The sequence below is a fragment of the Eurosta solidaginis genome, chromosome 4 (assembly GCF_040869045.1).
Source record: "Eurosta solidaginis isolate ZX-2024a chromosome 4, ASM4086904v1, whole genome shotgun sequence".
In the NCBI taxonomy this organism is placed as follows: Eukaryota; Metazoa; Arthropoda; class Insecta; order Diptera; family Tephritidae; genus Eurosta; species Eurosta solidaginis.
Window position 1 is genome coordinate 250,195,304 of NC_090322.1, and position 27,040 is coordinate 250,222,343.

The 27,040-nt window shown below is 39.9% G+C and overlaps 1 protein-coding gene across 2 annotated transcripts in view; it reads right to left on the bottom strand.

The window, feature by feature from the left end:
* LOC137251291 (kelch-like protein 5) overlaps positions 1–26,596 on the bottom strand; it is an 85,736-nt gene extending 59,140 nt beyond the window's left edge. For both annotated transcript variants that reach the window (XM_067785618.1, XM_067785619.1), the window contains exons 1-3: positions 26,208–26,596; positions 25,786–26,143; positions 25,352–25,708 (exon numbers count right to left, since the gene is read on the bottom strand). In XM_067785618.1, the coding sequence (XP_067641719.1) occupies positions 25,352–25,708; positions 25,786–26,143; positions 26,208–26,371 (879 nt within the window). In that variant the 5' untranslated portion in view covers positions 26,372–26,596. The remainder of the gene's footprint in view (positions 1–25,351; positions 25,709–25,785; positions 26,144–26,207) is intronic.
* Positions 26,597–27,040: the final 444 nt, after the last annotated feature.

Here is a 27,040-nt window from a genome sequence, read left to right on the forward strand (position 1 = left end):
CTTATTCCAAAAAGACAACTGCCACATACTTTATCTACAAACTAAATGCTAAATCTCTTAATAGATGTCAAGAGAGTAAAGACTTGGTTGTAATTTTTGACTCCAAACTCTCTGACTTCGTTCTTTCAAAATTTGTTGCAATGTTTGGGTTCAGTAGACGTAACACCAGTGACTTTAAGGACCCTATGACGTTGAAGGCACTTTATATATCCTTTGACAGAAGTCGTCTTGAATATTGCTCAATATTATGGAATCCTTTTGATGAATCTAACTCCTATAAAATTGAGAGAGTTCAAAAAATTGTTTACGAAAATTGCTTTACGTATGCTTCACTGCAGGCGCAAATTGCTTGGTCTTCAGGCTTTGCATGACAGAAGAACTTTTATCTCACTCATGCTTGCCTATAATGTAAGAAACTTTAGCAATAATTGCGCTGATTTATCTAATTTGTTCATTCCATATATTCCACCGCGTGATCTTCGGCATAATAGATTATTTATCGAAAAAACTCAAAAAACGAATTATGCTATGAATGAACCTATAACTAGGACTATACATCTAGCAAATCGATTCAGTAGTGTTATTAATTTTAATAACAGCTTATACATAGTCTGTAAGAAAGCATGTAGTTATCGAGATGTAAGAATTGAAGTAGATTATGGTCAGCGAAAAGCATTTATCAAACACCAAAGGCATGTCTCAATTGAGTGAATCCAATTTCAAGGGGCTGTGTCGCGCAATCCTCTCAACGGGTTGCCAGCGCAATATATAGCTTCTCCAACCCAATTGTCAACCTCACCTAACCGTGGCGAATCCTGTTTCATTGACAGCCGAGGCTCTGACGACCCCAAGTTCCTCATGGAACTAGGGGGTGGGGAGGGCGGTATGGCCTAGAAGGTTTAATGTGGTCATATAAAACGTTCCCGAGATGGTGGGGCTAGTACCTCAATAGTGCTTTATTACCGAAACATACTGGATCTATATCCGGCAAAGGACCATCAACATCGGCAATACTCCCCAAAGCCTTCGGGGAGTGTCTTTATCGTTAATACAACAACAACAACAAAGCATGTACTTTTAGAGTGATAGTAATTCAGATTGATATTATTGACAGGTTGACTTAGCACATTCTTTTTAACAGCTGACGACTTAGCTCATTTGCAAATCATTGCAATGAAAAATTAAAATATTTTTTTTGTTTATCGATGTATTTTGAATTCAGTTTTAAAACTGAATTAAAATAAAATTTTTCAAAACAGATGACTTAGCACATTTTCACATTAAGCCATGGTTCAACTATATACAGGTTGGCTCATCTGTAAAGCAACAAAATATGTCTGTTCAAATTGTCAAAATCTGTGTATTGGTGTTGGTGCGAATGGTATGGAATGGAAACATAAAACTTAGCAGTTTTTGTATGTGTAAGTAAAATGTTGCCAATGTGTTGGTTTCATTTTGAGTTTGCCATCTCCTTTTGACAATCCCTTCGACCATGCAATGACATAAATAAAATCAGCTGATGAGATGAGCCAACCTGTACATAATTGAACCATGCATTAAGCTAACGATATGTATTTACATACGTAAGACCATGAACCCGGCCATTTAAATCTATGTACTTTTGTGTATGGGTCTGTGTTCTAAGCTGCACGGTAACCGATAGGCAGTTGCAAATCTAATTTTCCCAAGCACAAATACCAAAGCCAGTTTGCAATAAAATTTGGAATAAAAGCTGCCCTTAGAATCACAGTTGCAAAAGTATGTATGATACCGCTCATAACCTCAACGATTTTGTCGAGTCATAAAGTTTGACTCACAAGTCGTTAACTACTAAAATAAAAGTTGGTGAGATGAAATAACAAAAGTAGTTGTAGGGAAAGGAACGTGTTAATAGGAATGGAAAATTTGAATAGTACGTATAAGCTGAACAAAAATAAATATTCAATTCAGCTATGGATTTACATTTGACCTCGAATCGCTCACACGCGATTTCTGTGACTTTCAATACCACTTTATATAAAAAAAATGCAAGGCACGATATACCTCCGAAGAGATTTTAGGCCGAGCTTCTCCTTCAATTTCCATCGTGCTCCTTTAAATTGGCGGGACGAAACCTACATGTTTTAACCCGACTTCGAACGGCATTTGCAAGGCAGAGGAGTTTGCACTGAGAAGCTTTTAATGGCAGAAATAATCTCGGAGTGTTCGCCAGACCACTGCCTAGGGATGACCCCGTTTCGAGAAAAATTTTTTTCGAATTGAAAAACCTTCCTTCTAAATTTTCGATGTTGCTTGCCCGCCGTTTGAACCCAGGATCTTCGCTGTGGTAGGCGAAGCACGCAACACCCCACCACGGCGGCCACCACTTTACAATGCCAAAATAAAAGCGTATGAAAATTTTCAGCTTCTTATTTCCAATTCTGGTATTTGCCTTTTTTAGTTCAAAGTACTGGACCTTATCTCCGAAGTGTCCTATTTCAGAAGAACACGCTACTTCAAAATTGTATTCAAAAACGCTATATCTTTGTAATTTGGCCTGAGATAACACGTTTATAGCAAAAAATGTATGAGATAAGTTGTTCTTCAACCGAATTTTGAGATAGGACTCCGTAAGCATTTTGAGGAAATACGGCACCTGAGAACCCAGCCGTATGAAGCGGAAAAACACAAGCAGGTCCTTGGTGAACTCCATAGACAGGCGTCGGACCTTTATGTCGGGAATTGCCCGGTGAATCCAGTACTTGAAGAAAAATATCCAGAACTCGCAGAAGAGGAACGCATACTCCCCAGGGAAACGCGTGTCACTCTTGCTCAACTTCGTTCTGGATACTGTAACAGGTTAAACTCTTACCTATCCAGAATCAACCCCGACATACAAAATGTATGCCCTGCTTGCAATGTGTCCCCACATGACACCAACCATCTCTTTAATTGTAATGTGGAACCAACGCCTCTAACACCCCTTTCCTTATGGTCCACCCCTGTTGAAACGGCAAGTTTCCTTGGACTCCCGTTAGAGGATATTGATGACAATTTGTGATCGGTCGCGGCTATTAGGTGGGGCGAGCATTGCTACAACAACAACAACAACATAGGACTTTTTTGAAACAACTCCTGATAGGGCGTTTTTGAAAAATATTTTCAGAAAGAGGCGTTTTGAAACTGGCAACCGTGATAGCGTGGTATTCCACTTAGCCGTCGATATGTAGTCAACGTCGTTGTTGTTGTTGTTGTTGTAGCAGACCCCATCCAATAGGTGCGACCACTCACAAATTTTCATCAATATTCTCTAACGGGAGTCCTAGAAAGTGATAGGGATGTTAGAGGCGTTGGTTCCACATTCCAATTAAATAGATGGTTGGTGTCATGTGGGCACACGTTGCATGCACGACCTATATTATGTATATCGGGGTTGATTCTGGATAGGTTAGTTTAACTGGCTGCAGTATCAAGATCGAAGTTGAGCTAGAGTGGCGTACGTCTCCCTAGGCAGACTGCTTTCCTCTTCTGCGAGAACAGGGTATTTATCTTTAAGAACGGGATTCGCTGGGCAGTACCTGGCATAAATGTACGACGCCTTTTTGTGGATATCTCTGAGGACCTGTTTTCTTTTTTCTTCTACATACGGTTGAGTTCTCAGGTACCGTATTCGCTATAATGCTTTCGGAGATGACTTCTTAAGCGCCTGGGAGGCGGTCCCCTTTAACCAGATGTCTGTTGGGATGCCCAGGTTTCTGGATATTCAGTAAAAACTGTTTATTCAGCATTTCGTTTCTTTCCCTAATGGGGAGTACTCTCGCCTCACTGTGTAGTAGAGATTTACGCCGATCACTATATCGGAGGCGGCGGCAGCCGGTGTTTAAAAAAACTTAATTTTTCTATTTAAAAAAAATATATCGCACACTAACTACAAAAGAGTCATAACTTAAAATTTTTCAAAATCGGTTTTTTTCCATAAACCAATTCACAGTATACATCTGTAACTGCCCCTTAAATTTCGTTGTCATTATTTTCTTCTTTAACTGGAAAATTACCGTTATGCCAGTTTTGGTGTTGATTGCATCGCTTGCGCTGTATCAACTAATGAGTTCTATTTTTAGTTGTGTCAATGTGCTTAAGAACAAGTGAAAAGTTTTTTACGCATAAAGCGTATTATTTTAAATTCTGACTATCTTGATGCAAAAAAGTTTTAATTTTCTTGTGTATTAATTAAAATTGTGTCTTTTTATACGTAAAGAGTGAGTAAATTTGCTTGTATTATTGTGAAATGTACCTTTTTGATGAAATAATTGTCATATATAATTTTCATAAATAGTCATAATTCAAAATTGCTATATATTTTATCAGTAAACAAATAATTACAACACAATTTCATCAACTCATTTTATAATGAAGGTCTCCTTCTTTATAAAACTGGATTTCAGTATAACATTACACACGTTTTCACATAAACCGTTTTTCTTCTCTCCTGCACATTTACATTTTTCAAGTTGTGACTCTTTTCTAGTTAGTGTGCGATATATTTAGAAAATGGTTTGCTTATACTTATCCGGGGTTTTTGCCTCAAAATCTCGCAGATGCTTGCGGAGAGACTGTCATTCATTCACTTAATCCAGGCACACTTTGAATCTAACCCCGGTCTTAGTGACTGGTACTGTCTGCGTCTGCCGAAAAAATAGAAATACAGTAGAATCTCGAAAACGTTAACCAAAATGTCCCAAGGGTATTTTACATAGTTTTTGGGATATAACACATTGAATTTATTTAAATGACCTAGTTTAAATCATTACAGAGCATAAACTTTAATTTGTACTGGCTGATTTTAAGTTCACAGAATATATATATTAATTTATTCACATTGTAAATATCGAGGTGCTCCACGAAAAGTAACACTCAAAGTTTTTTACAAAGAAATCCCATGAAAAAGCTGGTAAGCTGGTTTAAAGAAGCGGTCGAGACTTGTGTTTTTTTCTTTTGTGTAATAGCTTTTGACAATTTTCGCCCGCATATTAATAAGATCTGATATCTGATTTGCATCATTATTGTTCTCATACCACTTTATCAAGTTATTGATGCATCCAACTGCTTCCGAAAAACTCACTTTCCGTTGTTGCATATCTTGCTCGATAGCTGATTGTTCGTTATCATTATCGGACACTTTGCAATCTTCGTCATCTTCCGTAATTTGAACGTCGTTCCAATTTTCAATGTCGTCAATGCTGACGTCAACATCTTTGAAAATAAAACACGCAGAAATAGGGGAATACCCGCACTTGTTTTTATTGCCAGGCAAACGGTTGGATTTGAAATAAAATTGATGAGCTCAGAAAAGTTAACCAATATTTAACGTGGATTCTCAAGCTCGGTCAACTCAACCGAGCGATTAACTTTCTCGCAAGTAAACTTTTTCGCGATTCTACTGTACTTTAAATGGTCACACTTTTGTCTGATGTCCCGTGGAAAGCGTAGTTTAACCAAAGGAGATGTTCTGGGCTTACTCCTTATACTTGTAGTCGACATGATTACTTTAAATCAATTGTGGCTTCTAGCTGGTCACGTACAAAGGTCTATTAATAGTCATGATTCTCGTGGCACAGTTTTAACGATCAGGATCAATGCTGGCCTATTGACCGCGCTAAAGAGCTCCAATTTTTGAAGTACGAACTGTAGCAATCCCGACTACAAGTCGCTACCACGCCTCCTGGCCCTCACACCATATGCCAGCACCGAAGTTATAAGACTGCGACTTTGAACTAATATCTTCGTCGACGTCACTTTCCTAAAAGCTCTAGGTGTAGCTCCGAAGACTTTCCGGCGGACATATTTTTGTCGCGCTATGCTGCCGAGCTCCTCCAGAAAAACATCTTGAAACGTGAGGGAGTAACTATTCGGCCAAAGATGTTGCCCTCGACATCATAAGCTGTCTAAATGGATATCATTGCGCAACTCATGGGGGAAAATCGTACAATCCTCTGCGCATCTACATAATTTCAATTTTACAAGGACCCTGGATACAATTTTTAACGCTTCCCAAAGCAGTCGGTTCTATGTACCGGAGCGACTTGGGATTTTTTCCGACCAAGGACTGTCATTTCAGTGTAACCCTATTTAATTTGTTGTGCCCCTCCCACAAATTGTCATCCTCCCAGCAGCTCCTTGCAGCGGGACTGCTCCATTATCTCCCGCTCCGGGAAGGTATAGAACCCAATAAGGGTACATCTCCTGACCCCGGTCCTGAGAAGTAGTTTTGCTGCGTTTGTCGGAAAAGAATCTTTTTAGGACGGTCATACCCTTGTCGGTGTGCCTCGTGCAAGGGATGGTTGCATCGGACAGGTTGTTCTGGGCCAGATCCCAAAACCCGACGTCCTCGTAACTTCTATATATCTTTTGTGGCTCCTTGCTGTTCATGCCCAAGGGCGTCCCGTAGTCTACGCGTTAGCGCCCCCCACTACCTTCCAGCAGCTCTGCTGCTCAGCAAGCCACAATAAGTACCCGCTCCTGCTCGCGCCCTACGGCGCCACCAGCTCATACGGCCGCTACCACTCATAACTACAATCCCCGACATTCGCCCAATGCAGCTCCTCCTTCGGACGGTGCCACTTTCCTAGATGCACTAGTCTCCGCGACGGCAACCCCCCGACGGTCTTTATTGCGCCATGTTGCCAGGCCGCAACCCCAAATACACCGGATACTCTAATGCTTACCCAGGGACGTCCAGTCCCAAGGCCACCATCAAAGATCAAGGAGATAGTAGATTTCATGAAGCGGCAGAACATCCGCATTGCTGCGATTCAAGAGACTAAACTCACAGCAAGATCTGCTGTGCAGACCTGTTCTGGGTATAATGTCCACAGAAAAGATTGCGAGAGCGGTAATGGAGGCGGTCTCGCGTTTATCATACACCACTCAGTGCAATATCATATATTTGATCCCGACATAGGCCGCAGGGACATTGTCTTAAAACGTCACGGCTTATCCGTCAGGCGATGTTAACCTAGAAATCATCAACATCTACATCCCTCCTGCCACCTGCTGCTCCACCGGATAGCGCCCTAATATCAGCGCCCTTATATCAGCGCCTGACTCACCGGCGATAATCGCATTATCTTAGGCGATTTCAATGCCCATCAAGATATATGGCATTCAAACTTGCAGGCTAACAGCAGGGATGAGATGTTGGCGGATCAAATAGAAGAAACGACGTTCTGCACTATAAACGGAGGCGCCCCCACTCGTATGGTAGGAAGCTGTCACAGTTCGCCAGATATATCAATCGTGAGCGCAGGACACGTAAACTGTGTCAACTGGCAGCCGATGGTAACATTGGCATCCGACCACCTGCCAATACTTATTTCGCTCGAGCGTACCGCCGACTTTATCGGCACTGACAAATGCAATTTCATAAACTTAAAAAAAGGAAAGTGGGATGATCACAAACCCTTTACAGACAGCCGCTTTGCTGCCCTCCCTATCCCGCCTCGGCTCGCTTTATTCTCGCCGGAAGAATTTCGAAATTCGGCCTCATTTTCCGGCGGAGGCCTCAAATCTAGCGAGAGAGCGTGACCTTATAAGACAGCTCGATCCTGGCGACCCCAAATAAGGGATATAAACCAACGCATCAGATTGATTGTGGATACCACAAGCGGGCGAAATGGAAGCAGCATCTAAGTGGTTGTAACCTCTCTGCCGGTGTGGCTAAACTTTGGTCCACCGTAAAGTCCCTATCGAATCCGTCTAAGCACAACGACAAAATTTCCATCGCCTCTGGCGATAAAGTTCTGTCGGATGCGAAAAAATTCGCTATCGCTTTTTGCCGACAATATATAATGCATTCTACGGTTGACAAAGCTAGACGGAGGGCCAACAGACGCGCACATAAACACTATAAACTTTCCACACTTTCCTACACCTATTTTTCTTTATCTTTTTCTACTACCTATTGCCCTTAAAACCTCATCAATCCTTCTTACTATTAAAATTTTAACTATTTAAAATTTTTAAACACACTTTGTATCTACGTATATTTACTTTGTTTTAAGTCCTATTGTCAAACACTGTAAATAAAACTTATGGTTGTTGTGTTTGATTACTTAAATAAAATAAATAAAATAAAATAAGAATAAACATAAATTCAGCGCGTCCCCAATTACCATCACCGCCAAAGAGGTTAAGGATGCCGGGACTCAAGGGGTTGTGTAGCGCAATATATAGCTTCTCCAACCCAATTGTCAACCTCACCTTCGAGCGGCGAATCTCGTTTCACTAACAGACGAGGCTCTGGCGACCCCAAGCTCCTTATGGAACTTGGGGTGGGGTAGGAAGGGATGGCTTGAAGGTTTAATGTGGCCATATAAATCGTTCCCGAGATGGTTGGGCTAGCACCTTAATGGTACTGTGTTACCGGATCCGTATAGGGTTTCAAATATTTAGCACATGTCTTCAACCTGTCTCTTTCCACCTTTGTCATTCCCGAAAAATGGAAAATGGCCAAGGTGGTCCCGCTACTAAAGCCTGGGAAACCAGCTAACATAGGAGGCTCATATCACCCGATATCTCTCCTATCCCTAGTAGCTAAGACGCTTGAAGCCATTTTGCTCCCCTATTTCAAAGCAAATTTGCAACTAGCCTATCATGGCTTTAGAAAACTTCATAGCATCACCACCGCGCGGTTAAATTGCGGTTTAAATCGAAACCCCCACCACAAAACAGTACTCGTTGCGCTAGACCTATCAAAAGCTTTTGATACGGTCAACCATGGCACGTACTGCAAGACCTGGAAGGGTCCATCCTTCCCTCAAGTCTTAAAAGGTAGACCGCAAATTATGTGGGTGGCCGGTAGGCATTGGTACAATTTAGAAACGCAACATCAAAACCAAGACGAATTAAACAAGGGGTGCCACAGGGTGTTATCCTATTCTCATTTTTGTTTAACTTCTACATATCAAAGCTACCTTCGCCACCAGAAGGAGTTACTATCGTTTCCCACACCTATGACTGCACAATAATGGCCATAGGCCCAGGCCCAGGCCCACAGATCGATGAGCTTTGCAACAAAATAAACGGCTAGGATAGGTAAGAGTTTAACCTACTACAGTATCCAGATCGAAGTTGAGCTAGAGTGACTCGCGTTTCCCTAGGGAGTGTGCGTTCCCATTCTGCAAGTTTAGGGTATTGTTCTTTGAGAACAGGATTCACCGCGCAATTCCTGACATAAAGGTCCAACGCCTGTTTGTGGATATCACTGAGGCCCTGCTTGTGCTCTTTTCCTCATAATGCTTCCGGAGATGACCTCATAGCAGGGGACATAAGAAGACAGCTCGTAGCGGTTCTTTGGGCAATATTTTGCCAGGCCTGTATTTTCTGTATTTTCTTCCAGTGAGAAACCTTTAGGCTTGGAGACCATATCGGGGACGCGTAGCATGCAATCGGCCAGCCAATCGGTTTGTATGTGGTAGTGAGCGTTTCTTTGTCGTTACCCCAAGTGCTGCCGGCAAGAGATTTGAGGATTTTATTACGGCTCTGGAGTTTAGGTACAAATACTGCTCCCAAAGGCAGCCGGTTCTATGTACCGGAGCGTCTCGGGATTTTTCCCGCCCAAGAACTGTCATTTCAGTGTAACCCCATTTAATTTGTTGCATCCCTCCCACAAATTGTCATCCTCCCAGCAGATCCTTGCAGCGGGACTGTGCCATATTCTCCTGCCCCGGGAAGGTATCGAACACAATCCGCGACCTGTACCTGATTCTAGTCCAGAGAAATGGTTTTGCTACATTGCGGTTTAGGACGGTCAGACTCTTGTCCGTGTGTCACGTGTAAGGGATGGTTACACCGCACGGGATATGCTCAGTCATAATTGTTGGTTTCCGGACTTTTGATATAAATGTTCATTATGGATGACCGCGTAGCTTCAGTTTTCCGATTATTGCGACAGTCCACTACGTTAGGGTAGAAGCATATCCGGTCATTTGTTCGACCATCTTGGAAAATCTTTTGCTTTACCACTTTGAGTCTCCTTAGGAAAGACAAAGCCTCACCTGGTAAATATATGTGCCTACGTATTCACATTTGTAACAGGAGCCGTAACGTGTAATAAATGTGATTCACTACAAGGGACTAGTTGGGGATATGGCCTCCAACTTTAAGACAAGTGAAACCGGCAGACTCGGATTTAGAATGATGAAGTGTGAAAATCAAAATTAGCATTTCAGATTTTATTTTATAAACAGAGGTTTGAATATAAGACAAAGTGATTTTTCAAACGCTTCTCATACGTACATACATATATCTTCAAATTAAGTATGAGATGAGAATCATTTCAATGGAGTATTTAAACCCCTGGAACCTGCAAAAGATCTTTGCATCACCGATTTCGCTTATTTTTTGGCAATCGGAACATATAATTTATGAAAAAAAATTTACACCTTTTTTGGATAATTCGAAAGGAACAGTTGAAAACATGTTCGCATGGGTCATTTAGTGAGCTTTTAAATTTATTATATAATTTTTCTTTTAGTGTTTTGTTTTAATAACTTGATGAATTCAGTGATGCAAAATCCGTGGTGAGCTGGCATTGAAAGCGTCTATTTTTTCTTTTTAATAACTTTTGAACGGTTACAAGGAATTAGATTTCGCAATTATTCTCATAACTGGCAGTGATGCGCATCCGTTGATACCCATTTCGACCATATCGGACCAATTTTCGACATGGACAATAAACGGCCTAGAAAGTCGGCGGTGTGCGACAAACGGCGAAAATCGGCAGCGACGTATATATCTACTGTGTAGGTGGTGCTCTGGGGATATAAGAAGACAGCCCGTAGCGATTCTGAGAGCAGAGTTTTGACAGGCATGTAGTTTCTTCTAATCAGTATCCTTTAGGCTTGGCGACCAGATGTGGGACGTGCAGCATGCAAGCGGGCGGCCAACTGCTTCGTAGGTGGTAATGAGTGTCTGTTTTTCTTTATTATTTATGAGCTTTGTTCCGCTCTGGATTTTAGGCACAATTGCGGATGCATGCTCGCCAAAATATAGATCCTGATCGAACGTCACACCCAGTTTTTCGGGTGTAAGACTGTCGATAGCGTAACGCCATCGTCGTGGCCAATATGGTCGAAATTTGCCGTGTCCATGTTGTAAATAAGGTCGCAGATGATTTGGTCGGTGACAATGCCATATTTCGCAAGGTGAAAAAATTGGAGAGATCAGAGAGATAGTTATTTATTTTATTACATGGCTCATCGATAGGTGGACCGGGACCTGTAGACATTATCGCGCAATCATCGGCGTAGTATACTATGGCTGCTCTTTCTGGTGGCGAAGGGAGCTTCGATATGTAGAAGTTAAACAGGCGGGGATAGGACACCACCCAGTGGTACCCCTTGTTTAATTCCTTTGGGTGCTGTTCTGTGATGGGGTTTTTGATTCAGTGCGCAATTTATCTGTGTGTTTATGTGGGATTGGGTGGCAACAACAGTTGACGACGGCCCTGAAAACAGCCAGACTACAACACTGGTTTACGACTGCAAATACTGTTTGACTTTCCGATAGTTTAAAATGAGAATCGGAGTTAGTTCGTTTTTGACCGCTGCCGGATAAGCTCGCCTGCCTACCGAGAATCGTAGCATAAGTGTAAAACCTCCTAAACTGAAACTAAAACTAAGCTGTGCTACAGTTACAAGATCTATGTAAAACTTAAAGAAATCTATGTTAAAAACTAATGAAATCTATGCTAAAACTAAAGCTAAAATCAAAACCATGTTGTGCTAAAATTCTATGTTAAAACCTAAAGTAAAACTATGTTGCGCAAAAACCAATGTAAAACCAAAAACATCATTGAATTAATACAAATTACACCACACAAAAGCGTGCGTTCATTTATTGACTCCCAGCAGTGGAACGAAATCAACCACCGCGCAGTGGTTAAAACCGTGTAACGGCATTCGAGCAGAAGTAATAGCGACAGCGAGAGTACAGCAGCACAAGCGCGTTAACGCAAGCTGACTCGACGCCCAAAATCCACAGCATAGCAGCGCTGTAGCTGCGCAAACAAAAAGGTCAACCGAAAAGAAGCGACGAGTTCGTGTGTTTGAAAATTAGACAAGTGCAAGTTGGCAAGCACTAACGTAGAAGTTGTGTCTGCACCTGCAAATTCCTTTGCAGTCAGTTGCGTTGGTGGACAAACTCGTCTCATCGTGTTGGATTCGGTTTTGCGTTGTTGTGGTCATTGGTGGCGTGCAAGTCGAGTGCTTTATAATTGATGTGGTTGAAGACTTTCGGTATCTAGGTGTAACTGTAGACCAAAATATGAACTGGGGCATCCACATATCCCGCCTAAAGCATTACCTCCAATATTCTTTACGTTGTTTCTATCATCTCAGAGGTTGCTGCTCTAACTATACCCTTAAAACAGTTTATTATGCGCTTTTTCATTCTAAATTGTTATATGGTATCAGCTATTGGGGGGAGCATCCTTTAATAAAATTCAGTCTATCCTAGTTTTAAAAAATTCGTAAAATACCTAATGTAAATCGACTGCATCCCTCAAGAGAGCTTTTTACAGGTCTAGAGATAATTCCAATAAGAGACCTTTATTATTTTAAAGTTTTAAAAATCTTTTTCATTAGGTGTGGTTATCTGCAGAGTATGATGTCGGAAACTTATAACCTTAGGATAAACTTTCATCCTACAGTTATTGTGCCTCCTTCCAGAACCACACACTCAACAACGTATATTCCATCATCATCGATTGCGGGATCGGGTTCTTCATCTCTGCGCGGTGAATTGCTGCCTCCATTTATGAGAGCAGAGAAGTGTTCCCTCCATAATCTAAGCACTCTCTGTACATCAGTTACAAGGCCGCCGTTTTCGTTCCTACAGGAATTTGTAGTTAGAATTTTTTGTTTAAGTGAATAAACTTTGACTTTGTTAATCGCTTTGACAACATTTCGAGCCCTTGTAAACGATAGCGGTCAACAATGTAGCGAACTGAAATTTTAGAACTAAATGTAGTGGGGTTGAAGCAAAAGTTAAAAGAGCTGGCAATAAAATCTACACAGAATATTTACTATTTATACTATATTGTGACGTAGAAATAAAATTCTCTTTTAACAGCCACATATTGTTTCAAATAATCTTTTCTAGTTATTTGGTAACATTTTAATAAATAAAAAAAAAAATTTAAGGCGCGATAACCTCCGAAGAGATCTAAGGCCGAGCTTCTCTTCCAATTTGCGTCGTGCTCCTCTTGCTTTTCCCTACAAATTGGCCGGACGGGACCTACATGTTTTATGCCGACTCCGAACGGCATCTGCAAGGCAGATGAGTTTTCACTGAGAGCTTTTCATGGCAGAAATACACCCGGAGCGCTTGCCAAACACTGCCGAGGGGCGACCCCGTTAGAAAAATTTTCTTCTAATTGAAAAACCTTATTTCTAAAATTTTGATGTTGCTTTGCCCGGGGTGTGAACCCAGGGCATACGGTGTGGTAGGCGGAGCACGCTACCATCACACCACGGTGGCCGCCAACATTTAACACATTTCTTATAAATTGAATGATGATTATAAATTTTAATTATTCAATATAGAAAGTTCGGATATCAAAGAGTGGCTTTACTTGCTTCTTTCGCTGCAAAATTTTTATAATAATATCAAAATTTAACTGTCTTGCCAAAACGGATTCAACACAAAGCGTGGCAAGTCCTGAAACTCGCTCTTGAGATGAACACGATCTATGAAAGTTTTTGATTCTTGTAAGGACGCTGAAGGAACGTTCTGCACTAGCTACAGTGGCAGGTATAGTGCAAAAGATACGTAAAGCTACACAAATGTTGGGGAAAATCGTATTCAGATTGTGAACATATGTACATGGCATGTAGCAATTCCACCTTTATCAAAATTTGCTTCGTAAATGTGTTTCAAGTGAATTATTTCGCATTCTAAGCTTTGAAAAATGTCCGACTTGTATTTTTCCACAAATTTTGCTGCGCTCGCCCGAACCGTAGTTTCATCCATGCCTTCAAATTGCCACAAAAAGGAAAACGTCTCGCTCAAATTTCTCATAGCTGCAAATCGTTCAGTAATGCCAGTGATTACCGAATCAACGATCACCAGGAATGTATTGTTTTTTAAATCAGAATCTGAATCATCCGTAATCATCTCATTTAAATTATCTTCAGAACGTCTTTTGGGTTTTCTCTTTCGAATAGCCGGAAACTTTGGAGATGTTCGATTGAATAGCAACTGTTTTGCATTCGTTTAAAATTGTTTACCATTGGTTCCTGATCAACTTCAAATCAGCTAATAAGGCATCTAGATGTCGGACCTCAACATCTATGGTGGCGTCTCTAGCTTGGAGGACAGCAAGATACATTCTAACTTGCTGATGTACTTGATAATGCCGGTAACATCTCCGTATGCTTGCGCAGTCAAATTTGGCTTTTGTCTGAAAGACTATGAATAGAGCTCGGTACATTTTTTTTTTTGGGATGTCCCATCGTTGTGGACTGCTGCTGAAAATAGTAACACATTTTTGTACAACTCCGAAAGAAGTAATTGCAGCCGTACAACATTCTGCAGCACAAGGCGAGTAATCAGCATTCGAGTTTTTGTCGAGAATGTGACGTAGTGCTCCGTTGTAAGCTCCTTTGATATTGACGCCGTTATCGTACCCTTGTGCACGACAATCTTCAATCAAGTATGCCAAATTAAATCAGCGATTTCCTAACCAGTTTTTTTGGTTACAATCCACGAAAGCCAAAAACCGTTCTTGAATTCTAAAATTTGTTGCTTTCGAATTGAAATGGAGTCAGCGCAAAATGAACGTAGTCAACGTGACTAGCATCAGGCATAGCGTCAACGATAATAGCAAAATACTTGGCTTTCTTGCCTTGCTCTAACATAGTTTCCCTCACGTGCTTTGCACCAAATTTCTATAAACTCGTTCTGAATCTCTGGAGAAAGATAGTGAACTTGTAAACGTTTGTGCTGCTGTTGTGAAATCCTAACTTTCTCCAAATGATCTCTAAGTATGGGATCATATTGGCTTATGAGATCTTAAATGCCCAAAAAATGTCCATCGTTTCGTTCACCAAGATATATACTTTCGCCTTTGAAAGCTAGGCCTCTTTTACCCAAAAATAAAATAGTGTCCAAAATTCTATATAAAATTTCTTTCCACTTTTGAGTTTCAGTGATTAGGTGGTCATTGATAAGTGTATCAATTTAGCCTCCTTTTGAATTAGATTTTGTAAAGATCGCCATTGAATATAACATTTAATGTGATCTTGAGTATTTTCGTGTGATGGCAGTTTATCGTATAGCTTCTTTCCATACCTGGAATTTCGAATATCCGCAGAAAAAATTTTAGCTCGATTTAAAGTATTGGTGCTTAATAGGTGACATGGTAGGCAATAAAAAGCATTGCTACTGGCACTTAACACTAACCAGTCACGCTCCACTTTCTCTCCATTTGGCAACATTCTGTTTAACAACGCGGTACGAAATGCCTCGTCATGACGATCACGTGGAAAAATAACAGGACACTTTTGATGACCTCGACGAATTATTTCGTTGACTTCATAAGATCGCAAAAACTCATTATTCACAGTACCGATATCGAAGTCGTTTAAATAATCTGGACTTTGATACAGAGTTGGTGGTATTGTTCGAAGACTTTTTGAAGATGAACATTCATCAGTGTCACCAAGAAAACTTTACAATTTCGGATTCATGTAAACATACATTTTTATTTGATGTTTTTATTGTCCCATCAGGCCCAGGCAAAAAATCAAAATCAATATTCGTTGCTTTTGAAATTCGGCTTAAAATTTGCACTTGGAACAACTAAAGACTCTCCTGAATTACAAATAATGTCTTAGTACCTCTAAATCGCGGGCCCCTGAGAAACACATTTTTGTTTAATGTTTTTATTGTTGTTGAAAACCTACTGTAGTTGAGAACTACACATACGATATCTAAGTTTTCTCTTTCAACATCAATACCTTTGAGTTTCATGTATTTGAAAAATTTTCTGAAGTATTGAATGTAGTCTTTTCCATGGTATAAATCATGGGTATAAATATTACAAAGTAAAACCGGTGAGAGCCAAAATGACGTTTAAAAAAATTTTAAAATTCTCACTGCTCTCACATTTTATATTTTTTTATTTTGGTGTTGTTTTCATAACAAAAATGTTTTTTTTTTTGGATTATTAGTTTCTTGGTTAAAGCTTAAGCTTATAAAACACCAGGTTATCCCTCCATTGGTGTTAATCCATAACACCATGTTATATATTCATATTTTAATGTCTTTAAATTGTTGTACAGTTGCTCCACCAACACACAGGTAATACACTAAGGCCAGAACCATGTGCGTAGGTTTCTGCGTAATTAAGGTTATTATATATTTCGATTTAATTTTTTGTCATTTCGATTCCCTCACTATCCGCCATTTTGTTCTTAACCGCATGAATAGCGTCCTTTTATAGCACGCGGTTGAGTTGTGGGGAAAGGAACTTGACGCGACGACGTTACAACACGAAGTGTAACAAAAATATAACAAACTGTAATATGTTTGGTAATTCTATACGACAGCATGACACTCTTAATACACGTCCAAAAATATCAAGAGGGGTATCAAAAGACGCGTTTTGCATCCAGGATCGCGAATCCGAGAGCGGAGGTAAAAAATTTTGGGTATGTCAAGTGATATTTGCAAAAGAAACTTTGAAAATTTTCATGTGGTTGTTGTAATTTTGATGATTTTATGGTGCCCACCAAAAAATTGTGAACATAAGTGTTTTACGCGGATATAGTTTTGGTTTCCAAACCGGTGTGTAATTTTTTATAAGCGCGGCCAAAGGCCGCCAATGCAAAAAGGTGTTCTGCGCAAAAATACTATGGATTCCACCCTCGGTTTCGGAGCACTCCGGGGTCATTTTTCGGTTTTTCGTTAATATCTTTTGAACGATCTAAAATTTTTATTTTCCGCCTTCGGATTATTGTTGTCGAGGTCAATACTAGTCTTTTGACACCTCTCTCGGTATTTTTGGATGCGTATTACCGGTGTCATGCTGTCGTATAGAATTACCATATATTTTTGCGTTCTAACAATTATATTATGATATTTTATCCAAAACCGAATTTTTTTATTGGTGGAAATAACCAGAAAATAAGAAATCTCAACCGTCAACCGCATTCCAGAATTTTCAATTCAAGAATTGTATTGTGGTTTCCCGCAAAAGGAAGAATCAGGCCACGATCCTCTTCTGAGAAATTTTCTTCAACAAATTGTTTAGAAATGTACCAGCGTCTGCGCGACGAGTAGAAAACCCCGACTTACCGCCAAGGTGTACAGAAGAGATACATATCTACTAATAATAACAATTTGGTGTATATATCTGAGGAGGAACAGTATTAATCAAGTAATCGCCGCGAACAGACGTATTTTCTTTAGCTCGGTTGTGATTAAAACCGTTGTTTCCCTTGACTTTCGTCGTTTTCGCAAACTACCTGAGCAGTTGTTTAATTTTGTAGTATACAAAAATATAGTGCATAACAAGTGAAAAGCAGTGCCGCGCAAAAATGAATGGGGTTGACCCCCCCTCTTCAAATAGGTTTCGGTTACTTGATCCAGATAATGACCTACCTAGCAAACGCATAAGGCCCGACGATTTCACGCCCCTCAAGCCGACAAAGCAAAACGATGACCACATTCCGCGATATCTCATTGCAAGCGCAGTGGGATCAAAAGTAGGTGATGAGATTCGAACCCTTTCGTCGTATAATGTGTTCCAAATCGACAAAGGACTTAAAAACATAAGTTCTGACTACTCGGAAGTGACTGCATTAAGATCTGGCGATCTACTCATCAAAACCCTTAATGCAAAAGCAGCTGAAAAGTTCCAGAAAGCAACCTTTATTGGCATTATTCCAGTCAAGATTGCCTCACATAAAGCGCTCAAAACCTCACAAGGAAGAATATATTCAAGGAATATCATCAACCTCTCGGAGGAAGAATTACTACGTCTAGCTAGCCAAAAAGTAGTTGATGTCAAAAAAAATTATGAAAAAAGCCGGAGACCAGTTGGTGCCCACTGGGGCAGCCATAATCACCATTGACTTAATCCGTAGACCAGACGTGATCAAACTTGGATGGGAAAGAGTTAGGGTACAGGAATATATCCCCAACCCAATGAGATGTCGGAATTGCCAGAGGCTCGGACATACTAAAAATAGGTGCAGAAACATTGAGCTCTGCATGGAATGCGCCACCCCCCTAGTCACGAACAGTGTACCGGTAAATACTGCATCAACTGTGACGACAACACACACACCTGGTATGACCCAACCTGCCAAAGCTTCTTAAAGCATAAAGCGGTAAACAAAATAAAAATCGATCGACGATGCACCGTACGGGAAGCATGGAAGGTGTACAATAGCAACCCATCTACCTACCAAATCGAACCATTTGCGAAGCAAACAAAAAAACCTACAATGGCACAAATAGTTAAAAACACAACCTTTAACACTGCAAGCGATCAAGAGAAGCAACTCAAGACAAATACAGAATCAAACAAAAACAAACCAACCAACAATAAACCTCAAACAGTTAACAGTACGTCAAAGAAAACGGACAATGAACAACAATACCTTCATCTCCATTCATCGAAAACACTCAAGCAAATGCAAAAACCCCAACAAACCAATATGCACAAAAAACAAACACCACAAGTAAATACAACAATACACACTTAGAAGACGTACCTATGGAAATCTCCCCAACAAGGGAGCTTTACAACACTTTCCCCCAATTAAACGTAATCATCACACCCAACACATATAAAAACACACTGCCTCACCGCACCGAAAATAGTGACAACCCCCTTTAATTATCATAATGGACATTGGCTTAGATTTATTTATACTTCAGTGGAACATCCAGGGATTTATTAATAATAAATTTGCCCTGGAGTACCTAATTTCCACACATAAGCCAGATATCATATTATTACAAGAAACCCACACAACACAAAAAAACAAACAATTTCTTTACTTACCGAATTATCAAACGTTTCACCACAACAAAGACCTAGCGTATGCAAAGTCAGGTATAGCAACTTTTGTAAAAAATACGCTAACGGCTTCAAATCATATAACATCAACTAATCAACTCCTACATCAAACCATAACTATACACGGAATAAAGAATCTATACATTACTAACATTTACAAAGAAACGGACATCAATCTAACCCAAAACTTCTTCAAGACATACCAGACACAAATGGATCACGTTGCAGGGGATCTAAACGCTCAAAATACACTTTGGGGGTCCGAGTATACCTCCAGGAGTGGAAATGTGTGGGAATCATTCGCTCATGACCGCAACATGGTAATATTAAACAATGGTGCGCCAACACTCCTCAATACAAGAAATACGCTCACCTCGGTAGATGTATCCATGGCTAGTACTGATTTGGCAGTGTCCCTGTTATGGAGCTGCCCTTCCCACCCAATCGCTGGTGACCACTTTCCAATCTTCATACAAAAAGGCAGCAAACACATCCATAAAAAGTTTATTGGCAAATTCAAAGAAGCGAAAGCAAATTGGGACGTATTTTCCATCAAAACAGATTCCCTCAGCTCCCAAAGCACACAATCGAATAACATAAATAGGGAGGCAGCCCTAATAAAAAAATTGTGAGAAGATCAGCGAACGAATCCATGCCAACAACAAGATGCCCGAGACAAAACCATAATCCTGCTTGGTTCAACAGTGAAATAGGTGTACTTATAAAAAAGAAGAATAAAGCTTGGAAAAAATTCCGTGAAAAGAAAACTCCGACAACAACGTTAGCTTATAGAAAGCTCTGTGCACATGTTAGGCGAGTTTGCAAAATAGCAAAGCCCAAGACCAAGGTAAAAAGAATCCGTTCGAATACACCTTCCAGCTTTCCACCAATTTTAAACAATAACTCCATCTTATCACATCCTGAAGAGATAGCAAATGATTTTGGCGAGGCATGGTGCTCAATATCCTCAAATGAGAAATTTAATAGAAACATAGTACAAGAAAAGATGAATTTCGACATCGATAGCTGGAGAACATTCGGAAATGAGCTAGATAACATAACAGATCAAGTAACATTGTTCGAATTAAACCTGGTACTAAAGAAAACTATAGGAACAACACCGGGTAGAGACGGGATTACCTACACAATGATCAAAAATTCATCAATAGCTCTTAAAACCAGATTATGTGAACTATACAGCAACATCCTGAAAACAGGAACCTATCCACACGAATGGAAACAAGCCGTCCTAATACCCATACCAAAGGAAATCATGCGAAGGAAAAATCCTAAAAATACAACACGCCTACAGGGAAAACAGTGGAGTGCATACACTCTGTCATCAGATTGAAACAGAAATAAAGAAAAATTTAACAGCCCAAAAGCACTGTGTACTTATATCCGAAGACCTCGAAAAAGCTTTTGATCGGGTGGTATACACTTGCGTATTAAAAGAACTTCACCAGTGGGGCCTACCCAAAACTCTCCTAAAATTAGCTTTATCTTTCCTTTCGAATAGAAGAATTGCGGTCAGAGTAGATGGCTACACATCTAGGAGCTTTAACCTTGACAACGGAGTCCCGCAAGGGTCCCCTCTTTCTGTTTTTTTTTTGTTCAATGCCTATACCAATTCTTTGTCAAACATGTTGCATCAGGTAAATGGGGTACAATTCATAGGCATATACGCAGATAACATCTTCGCACTGGCATCAGGGACACCCGCAAAAGTATGTGAAAACCTAAATGAACTTGACAGAATCATTTATGAATGGGCGCTGGGAACAGGAGCGGTCATCTCAGCTAACAAAACTGAAGCTTTGCACATCTGCAGAAAGAGAAATTGCAGTACTACCTCCATCACCCTGAGGAACGTTGATGTAGAACTTAAATCTAAAATGAAAATCCTAGGTGTGACTTTCACTCGAAATCTGCTGTGGAATGAGCATGTTAAAACAATCATAGCAAAACTCGGCGGGGTACATAATTTACTTAAAATAATATGCACCAGGAATAAAGGTCCTCACATTGACATTGCAATAAGCATATGTAGGGCACTAACGGAGGAGTTCTAAACCACTGCATCACAATGTATGGACACACCTCCCATACTAACATAAACAAAATAAATACAGCCCTAAATAATTGTTTTAAAAAAGCAGCTGGTCTTTTGAAAGCCACACCAACTATATCCGCCAAATTCGAAGCACGCTACAACGACTTTCAGTGGCTTGTCCATAGTCGTTCAGGAAAATTAGCGGCCAAAGCCATTGTAACTACCTCTCATCCACTACACAAGGCATAACCAAGCCAAAGAAAAACCTAATGACTTACAGGAGCACTTGCGGTATTCAAGCTATTTCCAAGTACCTCCTTGACATCCACACACCAATACCACCAAAACCACCAGACAAGTACGAAACCACCACAAACATCTCAATTGACCTCTCATTGAGCATCGCAAAGAAAAACGATACATCTCCGGAGGTGTACAACCAAATTTTCTTACACTATAAAGCAAGACATCCAACTCATATATTTTATTTCACCGACGGGTCTCTTACTGGAGAAACACCGACATACGGCGTAGTAGAACAGCTGATTGACGGAACCTACAAAACAACCCATCAAGCTCTTGTATCGCCACATGCTGGTATATTTAATGCAGAACTATCAGCAATCAAATTCGCGCTGCATCACGCAGCAACTAACAACAGACGGGCGGTAATTGCCTCGGATAGTTTAGATGTGCTAAAAGCGTTAACCGACGAACACAGTGAAGCTCGCAGATTTTCACTAAGCGGAGTTAATATACGTAGCGATATTAAGCTGCTATGGATACCAGGTCACATGGGGATAACAGGCAATGAGCTAGCGGACAAAGCTGCTAAGCAATCCTTTAGCATGCCACTTGTAGCTGAGACTCCATGCTTGTCGTCCACCATAACGAATTACATAAAAACACACCTTAAAAACCTAAAAGACAAAACGTGGCAAAGAGCAAACTGTTTTTTGAAAACCCACAACATAAGCCCCGATCGTCCGAACTATCACGAGAGCTATTCGAGAAAAGAATGCATCCAAATAGCTAGAATGAGAGTAGGTGTAACAAAATTCACATACGAGCATTACTACAATCATACCAGTCAACGCTGCTGTCACCAATGCAATGTTCCTCTAACCATCAAACACCTACTTATTGAGTGCCCCACATCTAGGACCAACTCCAACTTATCAGCACTACTTGATTGCAGCAAGGATTCCACAATAAAGCAGACAACGGAAGCACTCAAGAAACATAATCTACTCCACGAAATATAAATCGACCGAGAGGCAAATGGCCTAGTAGCCCAGTCTCTAAAATATATCTTACAAATTAATTTGTAAAATATAAACTTAAATAAATAAATAAATATCTGAGGAGATTAAGGTCTAGCTTTCCATCCAATTCGAAGGCTACTTATCGTGTATTCATTTTTCTACGAACTGTCTCACCTAAATACATCTTTTGTGCCGACCCAAAAATTTATCTGCTAATTCGGACGAACTTTGGTGCCAAGGTAATGCCGAGGGACAATCAATACCATTTATACAAATTTTCTTAAATATTTTTTATGGGTAGGGCAACACACTAGCTCTACACCACGAGGGCAGATTTTGACCGTTCAGCCGGTAAATGCAACCTCCACGAACCATCATACTCCAACTGGAGGATGATGTTTAGCTAAGCTGCGAAGAGCTACAGCGTTTTTGATGACGTGGGCAAATTATGGGAAGATCTCCACTGGGTTCGGAGAAGCAGGTGGGGGAAGACTTTGATCTCTCTTGGTGCCCCCTGTTGGCGTCAGTTATCGCGAAACAGGGTTAGCTGAAGTGACTTGTTACGCAACGACCAGCATCTCCTAAACGGTTAAGCGCCAATTAAAAAATGTATCTTCCAACCGCGAGGAAAAGGACCAAAACAAACCAAAGAATATCTGCAAGATCATTTTTTCCGCAGTAGCGAGGATACTTGAGACTGGTGCTCTCTTATAAAGTGAAGTTTCAGCATATTTAAGGGTTAAAAACGTATCAACCAAGTGAAGAAGGATGAATGAAAAATCAATAGGGTTGGTCTCCAACATTCGTTCTTCTTTCCCTTTGCAATGTTGTTGTTATTGTTGTAGCGATTAGTTACTCCCCGAAGGCTTTGGGGTGTTATCGATGTGATGGTCCTTTGTCGGATACAGATCCGATACTCTCCGGTAACACAGCACCATTAAGGTGCTGGCCTGACCATCTCGGGAACGATTTATATGGCCACATTAAACCTTCAGGCCATCCCTCCCTCCCCACCCCCAAGTTCCATGAGGAGCTTGGGATCGCCAGAGCATCGTCTGTTAGTGAAACGGGATTCGCCGCTCGAAGGTAAGGTTGAGAATTGGGTTGGAAAAGCTATATATTGCGCTACACAACCCCTTGAATCCCTTTGCAATAATAGCACGTGTTGAGGCATCCATTATATTGGTAACTAATTTTTTGCCACATATGTACATAAAAACCGATTTCAAAACTTTTCGAAATATTTTTTCACTTATTTAAATTATTAACCGAATTCATAAGGATTTTATTTTTTTGGTGTTAAAAAAATGAAAATGTCACACAAACAATTTTTTTTTTGTGTTTACTTTGGTTTGGCATTTCCACAAAGTTTAGGAGAGTGATTTTAAAATTTTTTTAAAAATCAAAAAACCATTATTATGGCCGCCGAGAAGAGTAAATGGTTTCTCTTGGTAATATTTATACCATGGTTTTTTCTATCTTGAATAAATCAACGAATTGTTAAGACGTATAAATGTTTAATTCAAGTCTTTTATTTTACATCGGGCTTCCTGCAGAAATAAAGTTTTAACAATTTTCTCCTCAGGCCAAGACAAAAAATCATCAATATTCGTTGCCATGGTGGAATAACCAGGTGAAGGAAGCACCAAAACTGTCGTATTATACCTTATTTATGTAAACACTTCGCTAAAACAATGGATTTCTAAATACAGTTACAAAAAATTGTTACTCACTATTGTTTTGGCCTAAAAATTAGACCACTAAGATAAGAGGAATGTTACAATTATGGATTGTAATTTAGAATATATGAATCCGGCTCGATCGGATTAGCACCTTCTGGTTCTAGACCGACTCCTATTATATCCCCTGACGGTATTTTAGTAAATAATGAATTAACTGTCAAGAGCTTATGGGATATCTTCTGATCAAGTTTTTATGATATATTAGAACGTCATATGTTTTACTTCCGACTCTCAATGTCAAATAAACAGAGCAGATGGAAAGAACAATGAATTTTTAGAGATCGAAACACATTTAAAAGTGTTACGATCACTTCCAAGTGTGACTGTAAAACTTTTCATCAAACCGGAAACCCATTTAAGTGCGCAAAGTTCCTACAGTTCAACTATATAATGGATAACACCTCTCCCACTTATGTCCGGTTTTTCGATAAAAGCTTCAACTGCAGTTGAAGTTGAGGTCAGTCTACTTTAGACGCATTATTGAATTTCACTACTCATCGCAGTTTAAGTTTTTAATTTTATTCGATGCCTAAAGTAATATAAGCTCGCATTGATCCTGTGTATCCCTTTTGTGTTGGCATTAGGTTGCACTGATATGCTAAAAAAAAACAGTCTGTAATGACTTTCGTTCCAAGGCCTTTGTTTCTCTACTCCTACTTTTCCAAAGCGGGTAAACATTTTACCCTCTTCTGACCGTTGAAAATACATCCCTACCGTTTCAGATAGCGTACATTTTCTATCTCTTTTTATTTACTTCACCTGGTGATTCCACCTTGATTTGTTGCTTTTGAAATTCGCTTAAAATTTGCACATGGAACAACTAAAGACTACTGAATTTAAAAAAAAATGTCTTAGTACCTCTAAATCTCGGGACCCTGAGAAACACATTTTTGTTTGATGTTTTTATTGTCTCCTCATTATCAATATTCGTTGCTTTTGAAATTCGGCTTAAAATTTGCCTATGGAACAACTAAAGACTCTCCTGAATTAAAAAAATGTCTTTGTACCGCTAAATCTAACGGGCCTGGCTATGCCGTCTAGGCCTACAGCTTTAGATGGTCAACCTATTCGGCGGTGATGGTAATAGGGTACGCATTATGTTTATGCTTCTATGCGCGTCTGTTGGTCCGCCGTTCGTAGCATGATAAAAACATCCCATTATGCAAGCTTTTCGAGCTGCTAAAGCAGCCAATTTTTTTTTTTATACTTATATAAAAATTACCTGTAAGTTAAACGTCAAAAATGCGTCATCTATGCGTGGTCGTGGTCTTGTGAATCTTAGAGATATATTTTTACGGGTTGAAGGAACATTGACCCATGACACTGCTTCTAATGCTGTGAACTGACAACCCGGTAATGGATGAATATTTTCCATAACAAAATTCGTATTAAATTGCGTCAATCGTAGGTATGACATTAAATCAGGAAGTTTTTGTTTACGCGAAGAAGCATCATGTTCATACCAACGTTTTATTGCATCGAAGGCATCTCTCTCAGATGTTATATTCAAATCATCACGTTCTAAGATTGTCTGCAATTTGTTTCCGTCAAAATTTAAAAATTCGGGGCTTTGTATTACCTGCAAGGCAAATGTTAATTAAAATGATGTATTAAAAATCATTGAAAAGTATTCTATAAAAAATAAATACAACTAACATTTATAAAATTTTCAATTTCATATTCAAATATTTTCGCACTTAGCAACTCGCACTGTGTCTCACTCTCTAGGGCATAGGCTCGTGCCAAGGTATAATCGGTTATATGGTCTATTAGAAAATCAACACAATTTACAACAACTTCTTCCAACTGCAATATTAAAGCAGCCTTCAGCAGTCTATCTAAATTCTCGATGGTTACGAGCGTTTTGCCGGTGTAACAAAAAGTAATTAAACGCTCGAATGTATCGCTATCGATGTCTGTGATTTCAATGAGTGGACAAATGCCTTCTTCGCTTTTAAAGAGTTGCTTGAAATATGGGCTTGCTGCCGATAGAATTAAGCGATGCGCTGTAATCCTGTAAAAGGGAAATCAAATCGTTTACTAGTCTGTATTTTAATAATTATAAGATATTAGCTTACAAGGAAGTTGGATTTGATAATTTAAATGTGACATCAATCAAATCTTGCTCATCAAAATGCTCGTATATTTGGAACAAAAGCTTCTCCATAAAACGGATCGCACCATCGGGATTCATCTCGGATAGGCGTTGACGTGTACTACATGCTGCTAGTGCCATTGCCATAGTGTTTGGAAGCGATCTCGTCTCTGCTAGCACAAAACTTCGGAATCAAAATATGGACAATTCTGCTGTAAACGCGTTCGCGGCGATGGAATAAATTTTTCGAATGTTAAAATCATTGTGAATTCATATGTATTCACAATGGCATAGCGTAACGATAAAAGGTGGCAGCACTAGACAACTGATACAAACTTTCTTACATTGTGAATGATGACTAATTGTGATATCTTCTGCATAAACGTCAAAATTCCAGTGATTGGATCACCTGATTTGTAAATGACTATCGCTGTCTCACTCTGTATCTCTTTCTATCACCCGCTGAAGATAACACCGCCCTATTGAACAGCCTGTTAAAACGCTGAAAAATTGCCATATTGAACAGCCTGTCAGGCAGTTGACAGATAAGATAACACACTTTGTCATCATTCACAATGCTTTCTTATTTGATTTGATACATTTACTTTCGGCGCAGTACGATTTTGACATTTGTCCATCCAATTTACAACAATAAAGTACATGGAACTTTTGTTTATGTTTGTAGGTATGTAACCATGCACAAATCACCTTTCCAGATTGCGCATTCACAAGTTCAAAATTGCTTCGTTCTACGCAACTACGTCGCACTTGACTGATTGAGCGAATGCAAGAAAGAGAAAAAACAAGAGCGAAAGG